The sequence below is a fragment of the Doryrhamphus excisus genome, linkage group LG3 (assembly GCF_037039965.1).
Source record: "Doryrhamphus excisus strain RoL-2023G ecotype Guam linkage group LG3, RoL_Dexc_Guam_v1.1, whole genome shotgun sequence".
NCBI classification, from domain to species: domain Eukaryota; kingdom Metazoa; phylum Chordata; class Actinopteri; order Syngnathiformes; family Syngnathidae; genus Doryrhamphus; species Doryrhamphus excisus.
The window spans coordinates 7435313-7453431 of NC_136359.1; the positions used below are offsets into that span (position 1 = coordinate 7435313).

Sequence of the window (18119 nt, forward strand, 5' to 3'; positions counted from 1 at the left end):
ACTCCGGTGACACCGCTGGAAGTCCAAGTCGACGGGCAAGCTTGGTCCAGTCAGTCGTTTTAGTTTAAGAAAAAAAAAATTGGTTGAGAAAAAAGTCTAGAAGAAAAGATCTGTTGAAGATCGGAATGAACGGAGCTAGCTTAATTCAACGAGCGCGCGCGAGCGGTCTGTCAGCACAGGAAGTGCTGTCAACATAGTCTAAATATCTGCTAACACAAGAGCATGGTGGCGGCAGTGTGCACGAGTGCTGCTGATCTATGTGCAAATTGTGCTCCCGGTGTGAAAACCCAGCATGAGCGCCGCTTCCTTCTTTCTGGACGTGGTTCAGCATGTTGGGCTTCATCATCATCATCGTGTTTGGGCTCCTTACCACGTTGGAAAACATCATGAAGGCTAGCGTGACTCATGCTCCATTTAGCAGCGTCATGGCAAGTGTCGAGTTCATGATTGGCCCCGGTTGAACCCCCCCCTCCTAGTGGAGGTTCTCTTGGGTCGTTAATGTTTTAACCGGGTGAACCACAGCTACACCACGTCCCAGCATCACTCGTGCATGCTACCACAGGCTGGGCCGGACTGGCTTTTGCCAGATAGTGGAGGGTCTCTTGGGTAGGCCCCCACTCCGGGTCAGAGGTCTGCACGTGGTGTCGTGGATGGAATATGGACTCATGTTCTGCCCAGCTGTTTGTTGTTGACCTGACCTGGGACGGTCTCCGGAGGTTAATTTCATTCCACTTCCCATTCGGGCGATCCATGCAACCTGTGGATGCACTCGTGTACCCCCGTTGTTCTCCCCCGCACCTTTTCACTCCCTTGCCACCCTCTGATGTGCAAAATGATTGATGAATAATGGAGTGATGCTGCGCTGCTTTATGCCAGCAGAAGCAGATAGGAGGAAGGTGTATTTTGTAAGGACGCACACACACACACACACACAGTTAGTGACCCGTAGAAAACGAGGCGGCGGTTGCCAGAGCGGATGAATGGCTTTCATAGTGAAAAGTCCAGGCGTGGCTCCAGAGGGCCATGCAGCTCGACCCTTCTGGATTCATGGCCTGAAAATGCTGTGACTGACGCATCTGTGTGCGCTTGTTTTCATCACCCGCACGGCCTTGTGCAAAGACAATTTCTTCATATTTGCAAATGGGAAGTAATGTAATTACTTTGCTTTCTTTTTTGTCCGGAACGTTAGCATTAGTGCTGCTAGTTGACCTTCGAATGACCCTTAGCAATCACTAATCCCTCCATAGAAATTGAATATTTCCATAGCTACAGCATAGAAAGCCTGTTTACCACCTTCTAAATATGCATTTTACCACGATTAGAGCCCTCTAGACATGAAATAGCACCCTTATAGTCACCTTTGCACTCCTATTACCCAATATAGTAGACATAAGACTGTTTACCACCTTCTAAATATGCTTTTTACCATGATTAGAGCCCTCTAGACATGACATAGCACCCCTATAGTCATTTTTGCACTCCTATTACCCAATATGGTAGACATAGAAAGCCTGTTTACCACCTTCTAAATACGTATTTTGATATGATTAGAGCCCTCTAGACATGATATAGCACCCCTATAGTCACCTTTGCACTCCTATTACCCAATATAGTAGACGAGAAGAGAAAATAAGACATACAGGACATGGATATTGGATAAGACTTGTGTGTGATGCTGTAAATGTGGTCCAGTGGTAGTGGGGGGTGGGCGGGGTTCCTGCTGTGCGATGGCTCATTCAAACCTGCAATAAAAATGTGTCTGGTGCTTGTGTGTCCCACGGAACTTTGCAGTCACAAGCCCACCCCCTAGTGACCAGTGTGTGTCAATGTAGCCATTTTTCTCCATGGAGATGCTTCATTTAAGCCCAATGACAGAAGATTGACTTTACAAACTTCACAAATTATTTATGCATGAATATATATTTTTATAACATACACAATACGTCACATTTTAATGTTCTTAATGGTTGCAAGTGTAAAAAGAAGTGATGCGGTGCTGATATTAGTCCAATAAATTGTCGAGGTATATGAACTTCTGATTTTGTTTGCATGAAAGCAACAATCCCCAAGGCAAAAAATGACAACTCTTGATTGACAAAAAGGTGATAGAAAATGTCCAAACTTCATCAACTAGCATCTAAAAAAAGAAATGCGGTGACGAGCTAGCACATTGTCATGGTGACGCTTGGATGAAAAGAGAAAAGGAACAGAAAGCCAACATGAGTCCCGACCATACCTTTGAGTGTCACACGCCATCCCCGTCTGAGCTGAAGAATGGTGGACGCGAGAGTGAAAAGTCAATGGGACATCCCGGGCAGAACGGCTGTCATTCAGGAAAACCCTGGTTTTCCTGAAGCATGGCCGTATTTTTTACTGGTCTGGCTGGCAGCAGCTGTGGTAATTAGCATGGCTGTATCTGGCAACGCAGCGTCCCTCCCAAATCACCCCCGCCCCCATGCCGAGCGGAGGCTGAAGGGAAGAGGAAGAGCGAGGAAGAGGAGGGTTGGTGCCATGTTTCCCGAGGCTCCGGCAAGCGTCAGTTTGCGTTATAAATCATTCAGGGACGCTCAGCGGGGGCACCATCCCTTTTTATCCCTCTCCTCGCTCTATCCCTTCCACCGCTTCTTCATTATTGAACGGGGGGCGGATTGTCCTCGCAGCGCCCACCAAATAAGCAACAACACTTGGACCAAAAATATCACAAACGTCCGACCGATGTTGTAACGGCGCTACTGATGTTGATTAAACAAACAAACATGACAGGCGGACACGGGATGGCAGAGAGGGCCAGGCGTCTACTTGGGGCAAGGCTTTTTAAAAAGGAAAGGGTATTATATTAGTATTCAATACCGAATGCAGTCATCCTCCTCAATAGCAGTTCCTTGGTTACACGGCATTCAACATCTTAATCGGGACATTTTCAGATTTAGGAAACCTCTTTTAAGACTTTTAAATGTGCAGTTTAATATCATTAGAGCCCTCTCGACATGAAATAGCACCCCTATAGTAACCTTTATACACGTATTACCCAGTATAGTAGATATGTAATACAAATAAAACCTGTTTGCCCCCTTTTAAATACTTTTTAACATTACCAGAGCCCACTAGACATGGAATAGCAGCCCTATAGTCACCTTTACACTCCTATTACCCAATATACTGTGTGTATGTATATATACAGTGAAGAAAATAAGTATTTGAACACCCTGCTATTTTGCTATTTCTCCCACTTAGAAATCATGGAGGGGTCTGAAATTTTCATCGTAGGTGCATGTCCACTGTGAGAGAGATAAACTAAAAAGAAAAATCCAGAAATCACAATGCATGATTTTTTAACAATTTATTTGTGTGATACAGCTGCAAATAAGTATTTGAACACCTGTGTATCATCTAGAATTCTGACCCTGAAAGACCTGTTAGTCTGCCCATTAGAAGTCCACCTGCACTCCATGTATCATCCTGAATCAGATGCACCTGTTTGAGGTCGTTAGCTGCATAAAGACACCTGTCCACCCCATACAATCAGTAAGACTTTTAACTTGTAACATGGCGAAGACCAAAGAGCTGTCCAAAGACACCAGAGACAAAATTGTACACCTCCACAAGGCTGGAAAGGGCTACGGAGCAATTACCAAGCAGCTTGGTGAAAAAAGGTCCACTGTTGGAGCTATCATTAGAAAATGGAAGAAGCTAAACATGACGGTCAATCTCAATCGGAGTGGAGCCCCATGCAAGATATCACCTCGTGGGGTCTCAATGATTCTAAGAAAGGTGAGGAATCAGCCCAGAACTACACGACAGGACTTGGTCAATGACCTGAAAAGAGCTGGGACCACCGTTTCCAAGGTTACTGTAGGTAATACACTAAGACGTCATGATGTGAAATCATGCATGGCACGAAAGGTTCCCCTGCTTAAACCAGCACATGTCAAGGCCCGTCTTAAGTTTGCATATGACCATTTGGATGATACAGAGGAGTCATGGGAGAAAGTTTTATGGTCAGATGAGACCAAAATAGAACTTTTTGGTCATAATTCCAATAAGCGTGTTTGGAGGAAGAAGAATGAAGAGTACAATCCGAAGAACACCATCCCTACTGTGAAGCATGGGGGTGGTAGCATCATGCTTTGGGGGTGTTTTTCTGCACATGGGACAGGACGAGTGCACTGCATTAAAGAGAGGATGACTGGGGCCGTGTATTGTGAGATTTTGGGGAACAACCTCCTTCCCTCTGTCAGAGCATTGAAGATGGGTCGTGGCTGGGTCTTCCAACACGACAACGACCCGAAGCACACAGCCAGGAAAACCAAGGAGTGGCTCCGTAAGAAGCATATCAAGGTTCTAGCATGGCCCAGCCAGTCTCCAGACCTGAACCCAATCGAAAATCTTTGGAGGGAGCTCAAACTCCGTGTTTCTCAGCGACAACCCAGAAACCTGACTGATCTAGAGAAGATCTGTGTGGAGGAGTGGGCCAAGATCCCTCCTGCAGTGTGTGCAAACCTGGTGAAAAACTACAGGAAACGTTTGACCTCTGTAATAGCAAACAAAGGCTACTGTACCAAATATTAACATTCATTTTCTCAGGTGTTCAAATACTTATTTGCAGCTGTATCACACAAATAAATTGTTAAAAAATCATGCATTGTGATTTCTGGATTTTTCTTTTTAGTTTATCTCTCTCACAGTGGACATGCACCTACGATGAAAATTTCAGACCCCTCCATGATTTCTAAGTGGGAGAAATAGCAAAATAGCAGGGTGTTCAAATACTTATTTTCTTCACTGTATGAAGAGCTTGCAACCAAAAGGCGCTAAATCCATTTTGACTGATTTCGAGAAAATCAATGATTTTCAATTACGCACATATCAATCTATTTGGTCATCAAGTCTATATTGCAAATGAAAGAGCTATCAATATAGGTCAGGGGTGGGCAAACTTTTTGACTGGCGGGCCGCATTGATTTAACAAAATTGACGGGGGGGCCACACTCGATATTTTACATGAAACAGTCCAGCTGGAATTATTGTATCTGTAAAAGTGTCATACAATCTGCTTTATGGGCACTTTGAGATCATTTATTTCATGTAAAGTGTGTTATAAATTTATAATAATAAATTGATTATTATTTGTAATTATTATTATTTGTTATTATTATTATATGCTTGTGTCCCTTTTTTCAGGAGCACTTTGTAAATAACAGACCACATCAAATAACGAAATTATTAAATCTGTAAAAGTGTCATGCAATCTGCTATATGTGCACTTTGAGATCATTTACTTGATGTATTATTATTATTATGTGCTTGTGTCCCTTTTTTCACTTTGTAAACAACAGACCGCATGAAATAACGAAATTGATAAAACCGCCAAACCATGAAAATGTCGGCTCAAACCATGATGCCAGCTTGTATGTTGACTTTAAATGAAATACTTTGGAAAGAACGGGCGGGCCGTATTCAAACACTTGGCGGGCCGGATGTGGCCCCCGGGCCGTAGTTTGCCCACCCCTGATATAGGTCATAAAAATGCATGCTATAAAAATCCTGCACACACCCTGTATTTTATATATATTTTTTTAATTAATTTTTTTTTTCGGATTTAGCGCCTTTTGGCTGAAATGATGGATTTAGCGCCTTTTGGCTGAAGTACATTTGAAGTCACCTTTTAACTTCTTCAATGGCATTGTTGTAAAAGAATGTAAGGTGCTTTAATGTGCTATGCTAATAAAATAATTACACAGAAGCCATTCTCAACATACAATACACCCCCCACCCCCCACACACACATGCACTCGTTCACCTTCACACATTACAGAAACAAAATGTTATAACCTATCACTAGTACACTGTTACTGATAAAATGTTGTTAAGATATTATAGCACACATTAACATCATCCACATTCCATGATGATCAGCTTTAACACAACTCAACATACCCAATTATACAAGACAATGGTACAAGACATGTCATACATTGCAGGTGCATTCAACCTGTAGGCTGCAGTAGAGCGACACATGAAAAATAACAATTTGCAGACAATAATGAAAATTTTATTAAAAGCAGTGCTCATATTTGACTGCACCATGAAGGTGACAGTGACAAAAATCATCTCATTACAAACTCTTTACATTGTAAAGAGCCACACGCACATCAATTCCCTAACACCAAATGGCACATATGGGACTGAATCAAACACAAAATTTCAACTCACCTTCACCGCTATTTGATCTCCTTTTAGCCTTGTTTTTCTTCCATTCTCCTTCATTCTTCTGTCTTTTCCTTGGGTTATTTGTTATATCAGCTAGCTCATTCATGGTAAAACTGCACTAGGATTGTATAAACTGCAGTATTTTTGCGGCTTCGTATTCGATCAAAATGTACAGAAACAAAACGGGATGCGCACTGATACTGGCTTTCTGTTTGTGCAGGGCCAATTGTATTCTTCTCTCTGATTGGTCAGATTATCAATAGATGGGAAACTTGGGCAAATCAGAATAAAGAATAAAGAAAGGGATTTCGCTCCTTTTGGTTGAAATCTGAAATGGAAATAGCGCCTTTTGGTTGAAAGCATAAATTTCATATCACTTTTTTTCATATTTTTTAAAATGATTTCAAGACCAAAATATGTGATTTGAATACACATGACAGAGGTCTATTAAACTCATGAAAAACATGCAACTTAGTGAAAATTGGATTTAGCGCCTTTTGGTTGCAAGCTCTTCATATGTGTGTATATATGTGTGTGTGTGTATACGTATATGTAATATAAAGACTAAAGATTAAAAATAAGATCTAGAAAACCTGTTTGCCACTTTCTAAATACTTTTTAACATTAGAGTTTTCTAGACATGAAATAACATCCCTATAGTGACTATTGAACTCAGATTATTTACTTAACTGCAGAGAGTATGAGATGTCCATCAAGGGTCACGCTTATAAAAATTCCAAACTTTTTTGTAAGCCAACAATTCGCTTGTATTGATCCACTTGAACGCCAACAACATTCCTCCCTGGCAGGATGAAGATGGCGGCCAGACAGAAATCTCTTTGGGCGTTTTAAAGGAGGAGCAACACGTCTTCATCCGTGGCATTCTACACAGGTGACAACACACACACACACAGCTTGTCTGGAAAGAAAAGGTGAAAAGGGTTGATGGGAAGGCTTGGTCGTTCCCAGCTTGATGCCAAAGAAAGATGAATCAGCTGTTGCTATGCTAACAAGCTCAACATGCTTTGCCTCCCAGGTGATTAGTATCAACGTCGCTCCTTTTTCCCGTTCTTGCTGAAACATAAGATAAAACATTTTCTTGGACATGCTGACTTTGCTCCCGTAGACAACCCAAGCTCACTTTCCCACGGCGACAACTTTTCCTTATTTTTCTTGAGTGTTTCTACTCTCTATTTCTACGCTCTATCTCCTCTTTATCTACTCTCTATCCCCCTGCTAGACCTCTATTCTGCTATAGTGGCCGGGTGCGTCACCTATAAACACCCAGGGTCTCTCATCAGTGCAGCTTTGGCGTCATCTCTGGCTGTAGACAACCTCCTGATGGCATTTTTTTTTCAATTTACTCCACACGATGGTCATAGCAGCCTTTCATGGCCACAGTTTGACTCTGGAACTGATTATCTCCATCACAGGGTCCGACGTATGACATGTTGCATTGTGGGGTGGTTGGTCCACCATGTGCCAACGTGCCAATGTGCGTTTGAACTGGCATCTGCTGTCCATAATGAGGCTGACCCATTTAGTCTCATGCAACACACAACACAGTCTTTATGTTTCTACTTTGTGAGAAGACAAATACGTAAAGTGTGTAGTAGTCCAAAGTAAGTGTAGAATGTGTAGTAGTAATAGAGTAGTAGTGTGTAGCTAACGTGAACTATTTGCTCAAGTCAGAGGAAGTACACGCTGTACATGCTGTACATGCTATTGCAGTTTGCTGGCGTGTAGCGCAGCAAGTTGTAAGGTTCACAGCATTTTTTTATGATGTGTTTGGCTTAGCTAAATCCAGCTCAGGCAAAGTACAGCAAGATAAATATTATGAATATCATAACTTACCTTTGGAAAAGGACCCCCCCCCCCCCAACTGAACAGCCGTGGCTGCATGAATTAGTCATAGCTGTGCCGGAGGGGTGGGCAGTCTTTTCTGGCTTTAACTTGCCAATGTTTCGTCGACAAGCTAACTCCATTGGAAATGTGGGCGTCTTTCAGGGAAGGGCCGGTCCCAGCACATGGACCTGTTTCCCTCGGTGGTCACGTTTTGGGCCCCCCGAAATCCTCGTGTGAGATGTTTTGGAGGAAATGGGTGCGTGTCTGGCCACGCACCCAGGAAGCAGGACTGTGTACTTTTTACGTTAGCAAGGCTAGCATGGCTATGTAAGCTAAGGTGCTAACATTACGCTCCCATTTGAACAGTAGCATCATGCTAGGTTAGCGTGACGTCGTTTCCGATCCCGTACTCAGTGAAGTGCAGGCTGCAAACTGCTTCTGGAGGTAGATGCTGGACTTGGTTCAGTATGTTTTTCATTCAAATAGTACTCATGCCAAAACGTTGTGTTGCTGCTGGATGTTCACAGTAGCCCAGTGATACTGTAAGTTTTTCTATTCCAAAAGAGGACGCTTTAAGACAACAATGGACGATCAAGTGCAGAGAAGGAGAGCAAGACGGATGCTTACCTCCGATTCTGTTCTGTGCAGTGATCATTTCACTGATGACTGCTGGGAACACCTTTCCAAGAAGCGTTTGGCTTGGAAGTACTCTTTGGAAGTACACATTTTGAAAAAGGATGTTATTCCAAAAAGGCGAGAGTAAGTCAAGTCTTGTTGACATGATGTCTTCTCAAGACTCTTCCATGATGGCGACAAGGCTGCACGGCACGATGCATCTTATGTAAGCATCTTTTCAGACACACGTATGTTTACTGTGAGGATGATGCAATCTAAAAGAAGACTCTTGTGCTGATTTCAAACAGTAATTACCTCCAACAGGCAGTGCGGAGGTGATGTTTTTGCCAACATTTACCTCTTTAGTGTTGAAAATAACTTCAAAAGGTTTGGTTGAAATTGCCAAACAATATCCAGCGTATTTAAGCAAAGCTGATGAGTGATGTCGGGGAGCCTTTAAGAGGCTGATGCTGCGTCTCCACGGCGGCTGAACGCTGTGCCTCCTCCTATCCTCCTCTCCTCCTCTGCTGGCTGCATCTGGATGATGTGCAGGCCGATTCCCTGCCAGACCCAGATGGTGAGTGTGTGTTGCATGTGCAGCCAAGCTAACTGGAGCAAGCTCTCCGGCGTCAGTCCACGCTTGACGGCCCGCCTGCGGCCTCGTCATGCACTATAATGCGCCTGGCGGAGGCCCATCTGAGCCGATGACGCCTTTGGAAAGCTTGTCATTAGCATGTCTTCACACCAACATCATTAGAGCTCGGAAAGTAGGGCCCCCCCTTCTATGAGCCCCCTCCTGTGTGGCCCAGGACCTCCATTTTGCTGTCATGCCAGCACAATTCAACTCATTCAGGTGTTCACCAATGCTGCCTTTCTCATTCGTGCTCCCAACTCCCTTGACATCATTAAGCAGCTCCTCCCTTGTCATCCTAAACCGAAAACTAGCAACTAAGACTAAAAATTTGAGTTTTAGAAAAATAACGGGCGATGTGGAGATCGTCCCTCATGTCCGTGTGGCGATGACAAAGAGGAGTAAGCCGACTCCTTTGGACCATCCTGCATCTCCCCCTCATCTAAATCTAAATGGCGAACATTTGGGGATGTTTTTAGAAAGATGGACACGAGTTCCAGACAGTGAAGCCATCTTCAGCAGCTGGAGGGCCTCCTGGAAACATGGCATCAAGCACGGCCAAAGCCGTTTGGGACACGTTTGGTTTCTAGTTAAGGGTTTTTTTCAGCTTCGGTCTTCCACTTTTGAGGAGCTCATGAACAGCCTGACTGGAATGTTCATACTGACATCATCTCATCCTTCCCCTATGATGGTCTCTTCCATGACCCTTCACCCCCACCCCCCTAAGGAGGCGATGCTGTGTTTGTCTCCACAGTTCTTTCCTGGTCTGGCTGGCCAATGCCGGGCCCGTCATGGACGTCTGGCGGCGGTCGCAGCAGTAATCGTGTGAGCTCGGTGCCCGCCGCCTAGCCCGTGATGCCGTCGTCCACTCGGAAGGGCGCAACCAAGGACCCCGAGCTGGCCGAGCTCTTCTTCAAGGATGACCCCGAGGACATCTTTTGCGACCTGCACGAGATCGGTCATGGCAGCTTCGGGGCCGTCTACTTTGTATGTGTGTTTTCTGTACTCTTTCTACTTCCTATTGAAGTAGAACTAAAACTAATATTGGATGTATTCTGTACTCTTTTGTACTTTCTATTGTATACATTCTTAATATTGGAAGTATTCTTTACTCTTTCTACTTCAAGAAAAAAATTCTAATTTGTTTAATTCGTAATAACATATCGATTAGCATTTATTTATTTAATAATAATTATTATTATATATTTTGATGCTGATCCTCGTGTGGTGCTGTGTAAGTGTGGTATGATGCTCAGCGTGTGGAACTCTGACACAGCGTGAACTTTGTGTTTTCCTTTTGGTTTTACTGTTTGCACGTGGATGATATGAAGGACGATGTCTTCTTTCTATTTCAGGCCCGCAACTCCTATTCCAACGAGGTGGTGGCCATCAAAAAGATGTCCTACAATGGCAAGCAGACAACTGAGGTAACACACACACACGTCATGGTCACACAAGTGTGCCAAATGTGACAAACATGCCAAATGTCTTGTGTTTGTGTTTTGAAAGACCAAAGCCAGCACCATCTTCATGTAACGCCTGAGTGAAGTTGTCCCCCACCCCACCCAAAACTCTGGTCCACCAGTCTCTTTCTTTGTGCTGCATTTGTGCTGTTTTGTGCATTTCAAATCACCATTTCTGCTGTCATAATTTTTGAATTAATATTGAGTTGATTTTTTTTTGGCTAATGCATAATCAGGTTTTCTGACCTATAAAAAAAATCTGTAATATCTCAAAAAAGAAAGCACCTCAGATGTACATTTTAATTTTACAAAGCACCACAAACGACTGGGACTACTTTGGTTTCATTTGGAGGAAATGTGGTTGAACTTATAAGATGGAGTGTGATAACTGAAAAAGCTGCTTTTTGGCACTCAATTTTTCACTTGACAGATACACAACTTATATCCTTATATCCTGTGCATGTGTGTGTGTGTGTGTATGTGTAGAAGTGGCAGGACATTATTAAGGAGGTCAAGTTTTTGGGGCAGCTGCGGCACCCCAACACCATCGAGTACAAAGGATGCTACTTGAAAGACAACACTGCCTGGGTGAGTGTAGCATCAGTGTTAGCATCCCTGTATCGCGCCTGCGAACACGTTAGCGTCCGTGTATCGCGCCTGCGAACACGTTAGCGTCCGTGTATCGCGCCTGCGAACACGTTAGCGTCCGTGTATCGCGCCTGCGAACACGATAGCGTCCGTGTATCGCGCCTGCAAACACATTAGTGTCCGTGTTTCGCGCCTGCAAACACGTTAGCATCCGTGTATGACGCCTGTAAATATGTGTTATGTGCTGTGTTATGATGATGATGTGATTCTTTTGTGTTCCAGCTGGTGATGGAATACTGCCTGGGCTCTGCATCAGATTTACTAGAGGGTAAGCGTATTTCTCTTTTCATATCTGAAAAAGGAAATAAAGACATTTGGGGGCAAAGCCAGCTTTTTCACACCAAGCTGATCTTACAGGACTAAATATAACATTTCAAAGATGTCAGGATGACATAGTGTACTGCAGTAGCGGTGGTTTCATCATAGTGTACTGCAGTAGCGGTGGTTTCATCATAGTGTACTGGAGTAGCGGTGGTGTCCATCATAGTGTACTGCAGTAGTGGTGGTGTCCATCATAGTGTACTGCAGTAGCTGTGGTTTCCATCATAGTGTACAGCATTAGCGTTGGTTTCCATCATAGTGTACAGTGTAGTGTACAGTAGCAGCGGTGGTGTCCATCATAGTGTACTGCAGAAGCCGTGGTTTTCATCATAGTGTACAGTAGTAGCGGTGGTTTTCATCATAATGTACAGTAGTAGCGGTGGTTTCCATCAAGTAGTACTGCAGTAGTGGTGTTTCCATCATAGTGTACTGCAGTAGCGGTGGTTTCCATCATAGTGTACAGTAGTATTGGTGGTTTCCATCATAGTGTACTGCATTAGCGGTGTTTCCATCATAGTGTACTGAAGTAGCGATGGTTTCATCATAATGTACTGCAGTAGCGGTGGTGTCCATCATAGTTTACTGCAGTAGCAGTGGTGTCCATCATAGGTGTACTGCAGAAGCGGTGGTTTCCATCATAGTGTACAATAGTAGCAGTGGTTTTCATCATAATGTACAGTAGTAGCGGTAGTTTCCATCAAGTAGTACTGCAGTAGTGGTGTTTCCATCATAGTGTACAGTAGTATTGGTGGTGTCCATCATAGTGTACTGCATTAGCGGTGGTGTCCATCATAGTGTACAGTGTAGTGTACAGTAGCAACGGTGTTTCCATCATAGTGTACTGCAGTAGCGGTGGTTTCCATCATAGTGTACAGTAGTACTGTATGTGTCGCTGGACTGCGACCACGGTCCAGCGGTCGGTGATGCATGGTGTTTATTATTAAAAGGCTGTAACGTGTGCGTGTGCATGCATGTGTTCCCCCCAAAGTTCACAAGAAGCCACTCCAAGAGGTGGAAATCGCTGCCATTACCCATGGTGCCTTGCTGGGACTGGCCTACCTGCATTCCCGTAATATGATTCACAGGTAAAGTAGTTCCTGTTGCTTCCGCCTTCCAATGGCGTCTCGGCAGCAACGCCACATGACCATCTTCTTATGGTCCTGTTGTAAAGCCTGCTATCTCAGCATCTGCTCGGACATACGTCTTTTTATCTTTCATGGCTCACGCCCACAACCTTTGGACTGTTGCAACACAAGCTTTTCCCAAGCTGCAAGTTCATGCTAGCCACAAATGCTAACATTTGCTGTGCTATTATGATGTGCTGCCTTCATAATCCTTCATAAGGTCGCGTACCATTTTGTCCTCTTGCAGAGACGTGAAAGCCGGGAACATCCTGCTGACGGAGCTGGGACAGGTCAAGCTGGCTGACTTTGGCTCCGCCTCCATTGCCTCACCCGCCAACTCCTTTGTGGGCACACCTTACTGGTGAGTTGTCTTGAGTCTAGCGTCTTGGCTAAACAACAGAGCTGACATGTCTTTAAGATGTGTAGCAAAGCCTGCCCTTTTTGCCGAGTGGTGGGCGTATACACGGGGCGGGATCATCAAGCGAGGGCAGGTCACAGGTGGTATCATGTCCACGAGGAAGGAGATGTTTCCTTCATGTCCGTCTTTGTTTTAAGAGGTATAGTGAAGCCTGCTTTTTTTGAAGGGCCTGTAAATGGGGCGGCTCGTCTTGCTAGGGGGCTCAGACGGTGGTCAGAGGTGGTACCATGTACACCAGGACAAAGATTTTCCCTTCATGTCCATCATTTTAGGAAGTGTAGTGGGTACATACAGTACGTGGGGGGGCTGCTCAAGCTTGGATGGGTCAGAGGAAGGAGATTCTCCCATCATTCTGAGTGGGATGATCTCTTGTCTAAAGCGTAGCAAACACGCGAGGCATATGATAGCGGTCGTCACGCTCGATGCTCCACATGGAAGCTCTTCATTCCGAGCCTCAAAGGGAAGCCATGCTGTCATATATGGCAGACAATAGCTCCTCCCATCACTCACCCTCCTTCTGTGATGTCGGCGAGGAGACATCCCTCGAACAGTCGGACCTGCGGATGAACTCTCGTCTTGGTACACGACGCGGCGATGAGGCGAGGTTACCTGTACTGTGCAAGTGAGCAAATCAAGTGCTCCCCCTGCCCCATACTTCTCCTGAGAGTGGTGATGTGCTCGTCGCCATGTCAGGATATCCCAATCGGACTAATCACAATGTTCCAGCCCTTGCCTCCAGGCGTGTACACACTACACATGAAGAAGTACGGTAGAGATGGGTACCATGCAGGTCCTGGGAAGCCGAAAGGGATGGATGGCTGGATGATGGATAGATAGACGGATGGATGGACAGATGGATGGATGATGGATGGATGGATAGACGGACAGACTGACGGACAGATGGATGGCTGGACGGACGGACGGATGGATAGACAGACAAATAGATAGACAGACTTCCTTAATTGTCATTGCCCAAAAACACGGCAGTGAAATTGCCCACAAAATGTGGTTTCCTGAAAAAGAGGATATTGTGCATGCTCGTATATTTAGGATTCATCGGCTGTCGTGTGTCCCCAGGATGGCCCCGGAAGTGATCTTAGCCATGGACGAGGGTCAGTACGAGGGGAAGGTGGACATCTGGTCCCTGGGGATCACCTGCATCGAGTTAGGTGAGACGTCAAAGGCGAGGTCACAACACGTGGACCCTGTGCAAAGAATTGGACTTTCACAAGGTTGAAACTCTGTCTCTGTCCCAATCAGCGGAACGTAAACCGCCCTTGTTCAACATGAACGCCATGAGTGCCTTATACCACATCGCCCAGAACGACTCCCCCACTCTGCAGTCCATCGAGTGGTAAGTTGGCCGTGTGATTTGTCGGCGCTAATAAAGCCTCCAGAGATGACGTAAGTGGCATGTTTGAGTTCAGGCCAGGATATTTCTCCACCAGGAATATCGTGTGTCGCTGCCATCAGGCTGCTGTTGATTGGCTAAGTTAGCTCTCTGAGTTGTCCAATCGATGAAAGGCTGGAAGACGATGAATGGTCCCTAACTGCTGCGCTTAGCGTGTCGGCAGATTTAAATGATGAATGGCGTCTCTGGCGTGTGTGAGAGGCTTGCATTATTCACACACTGCTGGAATGCACGTGATGCATTTGAAAGCAGCAGAGTTTGAATTTCGGCCCAGTGGCGCCAAAGCAGGAAGTGATGGATAATAGGAATGGACAGTGTGACTGTATGGATATACATTGTATGCACCAAGTGGACGCCCATCATGTACTCCACCAGGCATCCTCACATTGTGACCCAGGTATATTCATGTTAAACGTCACACCTTCCATCACAAAGAAGAAAGTACGTAAGTTAGCACGCCCTTAACATCAACATTAAATGATCCAGCTACGTAGCTAGCTAGCGTGTGCAGCTGGAGCCCTTGGTCCTCCTTGACAAGCAGGTGGACTCGAACACCAGCCCAGCCCAGGAATATCCAAGTCCTGCGTACATACGAGTCCTGTCACGTCAGATCGCTGCTGAAGAACCAAACATCTGAGTTTGCGTGCATGCTAGCATAGCGCCGTGCCAAGGCAAAAAAACGGTGGCACTGCCACTGAGCGTTGGCGGTGGTATTTTTGGAGGCCCTCCCTCTCTCACTCTTGCTCGCTTGCTCCGTGACGGCCTGAGGCTTCAGCAGCATGCATCCAGCCGAGACTGGTGGACGAGGACCACATTGTATGAGTCCAAGTATACGTGTACGTTAGGGTGCATCAAATTTGAATGGGAAATTTTAATTTCATAATATTAATTTGGCTGGCATTTCATTTTTTTCTAATGAACATAAAAATGTCTTTTGCAAAATTTTGAGGAAATCCATTGAGATTTAGGGGTGCCACCTCACACATAAACTTTTGTAAAATTTTGGAAAATGTGCAATTTCTAGTTTAATTGCCAAAAAGTTGACCTGGAAATGTTGAGTACAATGAACTTGCTTACAGCATGATTTTCTATAGGGTTATCAAAGTAAATATATTTGTTTTCTCTTTGGATTGGGTATTCGTCAGAATTCAACTTTCAAGATTCTCCATTCATTTGTCCTATTGACAAAATGAATGGCGGGAAATGGGACATGTTCACATGGCCTTACCCAGTGCATCTAACCCCAGATTTGTCATCCCACCTGCCACCCAGGAGTAACCCTCCTATTCAGGGATCAGCTTGCGTTTGCAGCGACGAATGTTTGGCTGTTGGCTGTGGTCATGTTCAACTGCCTGCAGCACATTCTGCAGGTGCTGCTCCCTCCTGGGTCATTGCGACAAAGTCGGATGTGAGTTTGACGCCATGCTCGGCACAGTCATTCACCACATTCATCACACAGACATTGACCGGACTTATTTTGAACGCAGCATTGATAGCCCATTCTATTCTCGGTCAGCTGTTGCATAGGAGGCAGAGAGATGTAGTATGTAATCACCGCATGAGTCTGCGACCAGGCCATGAGTGAAGGCAGCCTGTTGCATTGGCGACATCTTCAACCTTGCAGCCAGTGACACAACACTCGGCTGAGGATATCAGGCGGAATGAAGACTAAAATAATAAATGGACAAGTGTATATCAGATTATGTAGGACGACAGTACTACTCTCAATAAATATGAAGCATCAGTAATACTGTCTACCCTGTGTTACTGTTGTTGATGTTAGGCTTTCTCAGCTATTAGCTAACTGTCATTAACTGTAGCTAGCTAATGTTAGCTACAGTAGAGGCAATGAGCATTAAATACCTATAAATATGACTACAAGTCATTCAAATTACAAAGACAAAACCACAAATTTGGTAGTAATATGTAATAGGAGTATAAATACCAACAAAAACATCAAAGATCACTGCAGTTCTTGAGCTGCAGTCTTTGCTGACCTCAAATCTCCATGGCGACCAGTGAGCACTGTTTACCACTTTATTCCACAAAAACAGATGTATGGTGGCACCCCTAAATAATCATGTATTGGAAAAATATTTTGTATGTGTTGTTTCTACCTATATTGGAGCACTTTTAGTACCCAGCCATATCAAAATTCAATAATTGTGTTTTTTGATGCACCCTAGTGTACGTGTACTGCAGGACTACTCACAGAAATACGTGATGGCATCGGGTGACGCCATACTGACCGTCGTCGTAGGATGAGGTTTGATCTTTTTAGCGTCGCTGGTCCTCCATGTTTGCTCCCCTTCTTTACATCATCCATGCATCCCGTACTGTAGGGGACAGGTTGAGGTCGCTGTCGGCAGAGGTGTGGAGGGTGTAGTCAAAGGAAAATGATTGTATTCAATTCCATAGATTCACTTACAAACACTACACTACACTACACATCACTGTACTTTGTAGGATACACTCCACTACACGTCATTGTACTTTGTAGTATACACTACACTACACATGTCACTGTACTTTGTAGTATACACTACACTACACATGTCACTGTTTCGTTGTAGTATACACTACACATGTTATACACTGTACATTTTAAAACAGTCACTACTGCCCCAAAGTGCTCCACATGCAACATCAGGCAACAAAACAAGCAACAGCATGAAAGTCAAAGGCTAAAACCTAACTGGCTCGAATAAAGACACTCGGGGCGCCATCGGGACACCGTAGTAAGCACGGATGCCGTAGGGACGCCATAGTAAGCACGGATGCCATAGGGACACCGTAGTCAGCACGGACGCTGTAACAGACGGTGATCACAGGAGCCGTGAGCGTGAAAGAAGTGTTGTGGTAAAGGAAGATGTTATCAGATGTTATCTGAGAGGAAAAATCCTTGCTGGTTTTGTCGCAGGTCTGACCCTTTCCGGAGCTTTGTGGACTACTGCCTACTGAAAATTCCTCAGGACAGACCCTCGTCGGGGGAGCTGCTCAGAGTGAGTGATCAGAAGGAATCTAAGCTGACTCGGTGTGAGGTTCAAACTTCTGTGACACTTGTGCAAACACTTGAATACAGAAGAGACAATATTCAAAGTTACTCACAGCGAGGAGAATGAAACAACATACCCAGTGACATGCAGCTCCACTCTGAATATGCAGTTCACACTCCTCTCTTTTTATTCTCTTTGGGGGGTCCCTACTACATCGTCGTGCAAATCAAGGGGGGCAGTTGCACAAGTTGTATTTGTTTGTCTATGTGTGTGTATATCAGCTGTCTATGGGGCTTGCATTACTGAGCTATGGGGCTTGTTATTCCTTGTGCCGTTTAGCTATAGCTACAATATTAGCTTTAGCTACAATATGGGCTTGCCCAGCAATGCAAGCCCCATAGACAGCTGCTAAGCTATTATTATATCTAAATCTTCCC

The 18119-nt window shown here is 44.7% G+C and overlaps 1 protein-coding gene across 3 annotated transcripts in view; it reads left to right on the top strand.

Moving 5' to 3' along the window:
* taok3a (TAO kinase 3a) overlaps positions 1-18119 on the top strand; it is a 47922-nt gene that overhangs the window by 12942 nt on the left and 16861 nt on the right. The window contains exons 3-12 of one of the 3 annotated variants that reach the window (XM_078789562.1): positions 7020-7102; positions 10056-10288; positions 10657-10728; positions 11251-11352; positions 11635-11680; positions 12722-12818; positions 13105-13218; positions 14353-14444; positions 14536-14629; positions 17607-17688. In XM_078789562.1, the coding sequence (XP_078645688.1) occupies positions 10157-10288; positions 10657-10728; positions 11251-11352; positions 11635-11680; positions 12722-12818; positions 13105-13218; positions 14353-14444; positions 14536-14629; positions 17607-17688 (831 nt within the window). In that variant the 5' untranslated portion in view covers positions 7020-7102; positions 10056-10156. Of the gene's footprint in view, positions 1-7019; positions 7103-10055; positions 10289-10656; positions 10729-11250; positions 11353-11634; positions 11681-12721; positions 12819-13104; positions 13219-14352; positions 14445-14535; positions 14630-17606; positions 17689-18119 lie in introns of those variants that run through there. The other 2 variants (XM_078789563.1, XM_058069619.2) reach the window with 2 other exon arrangements.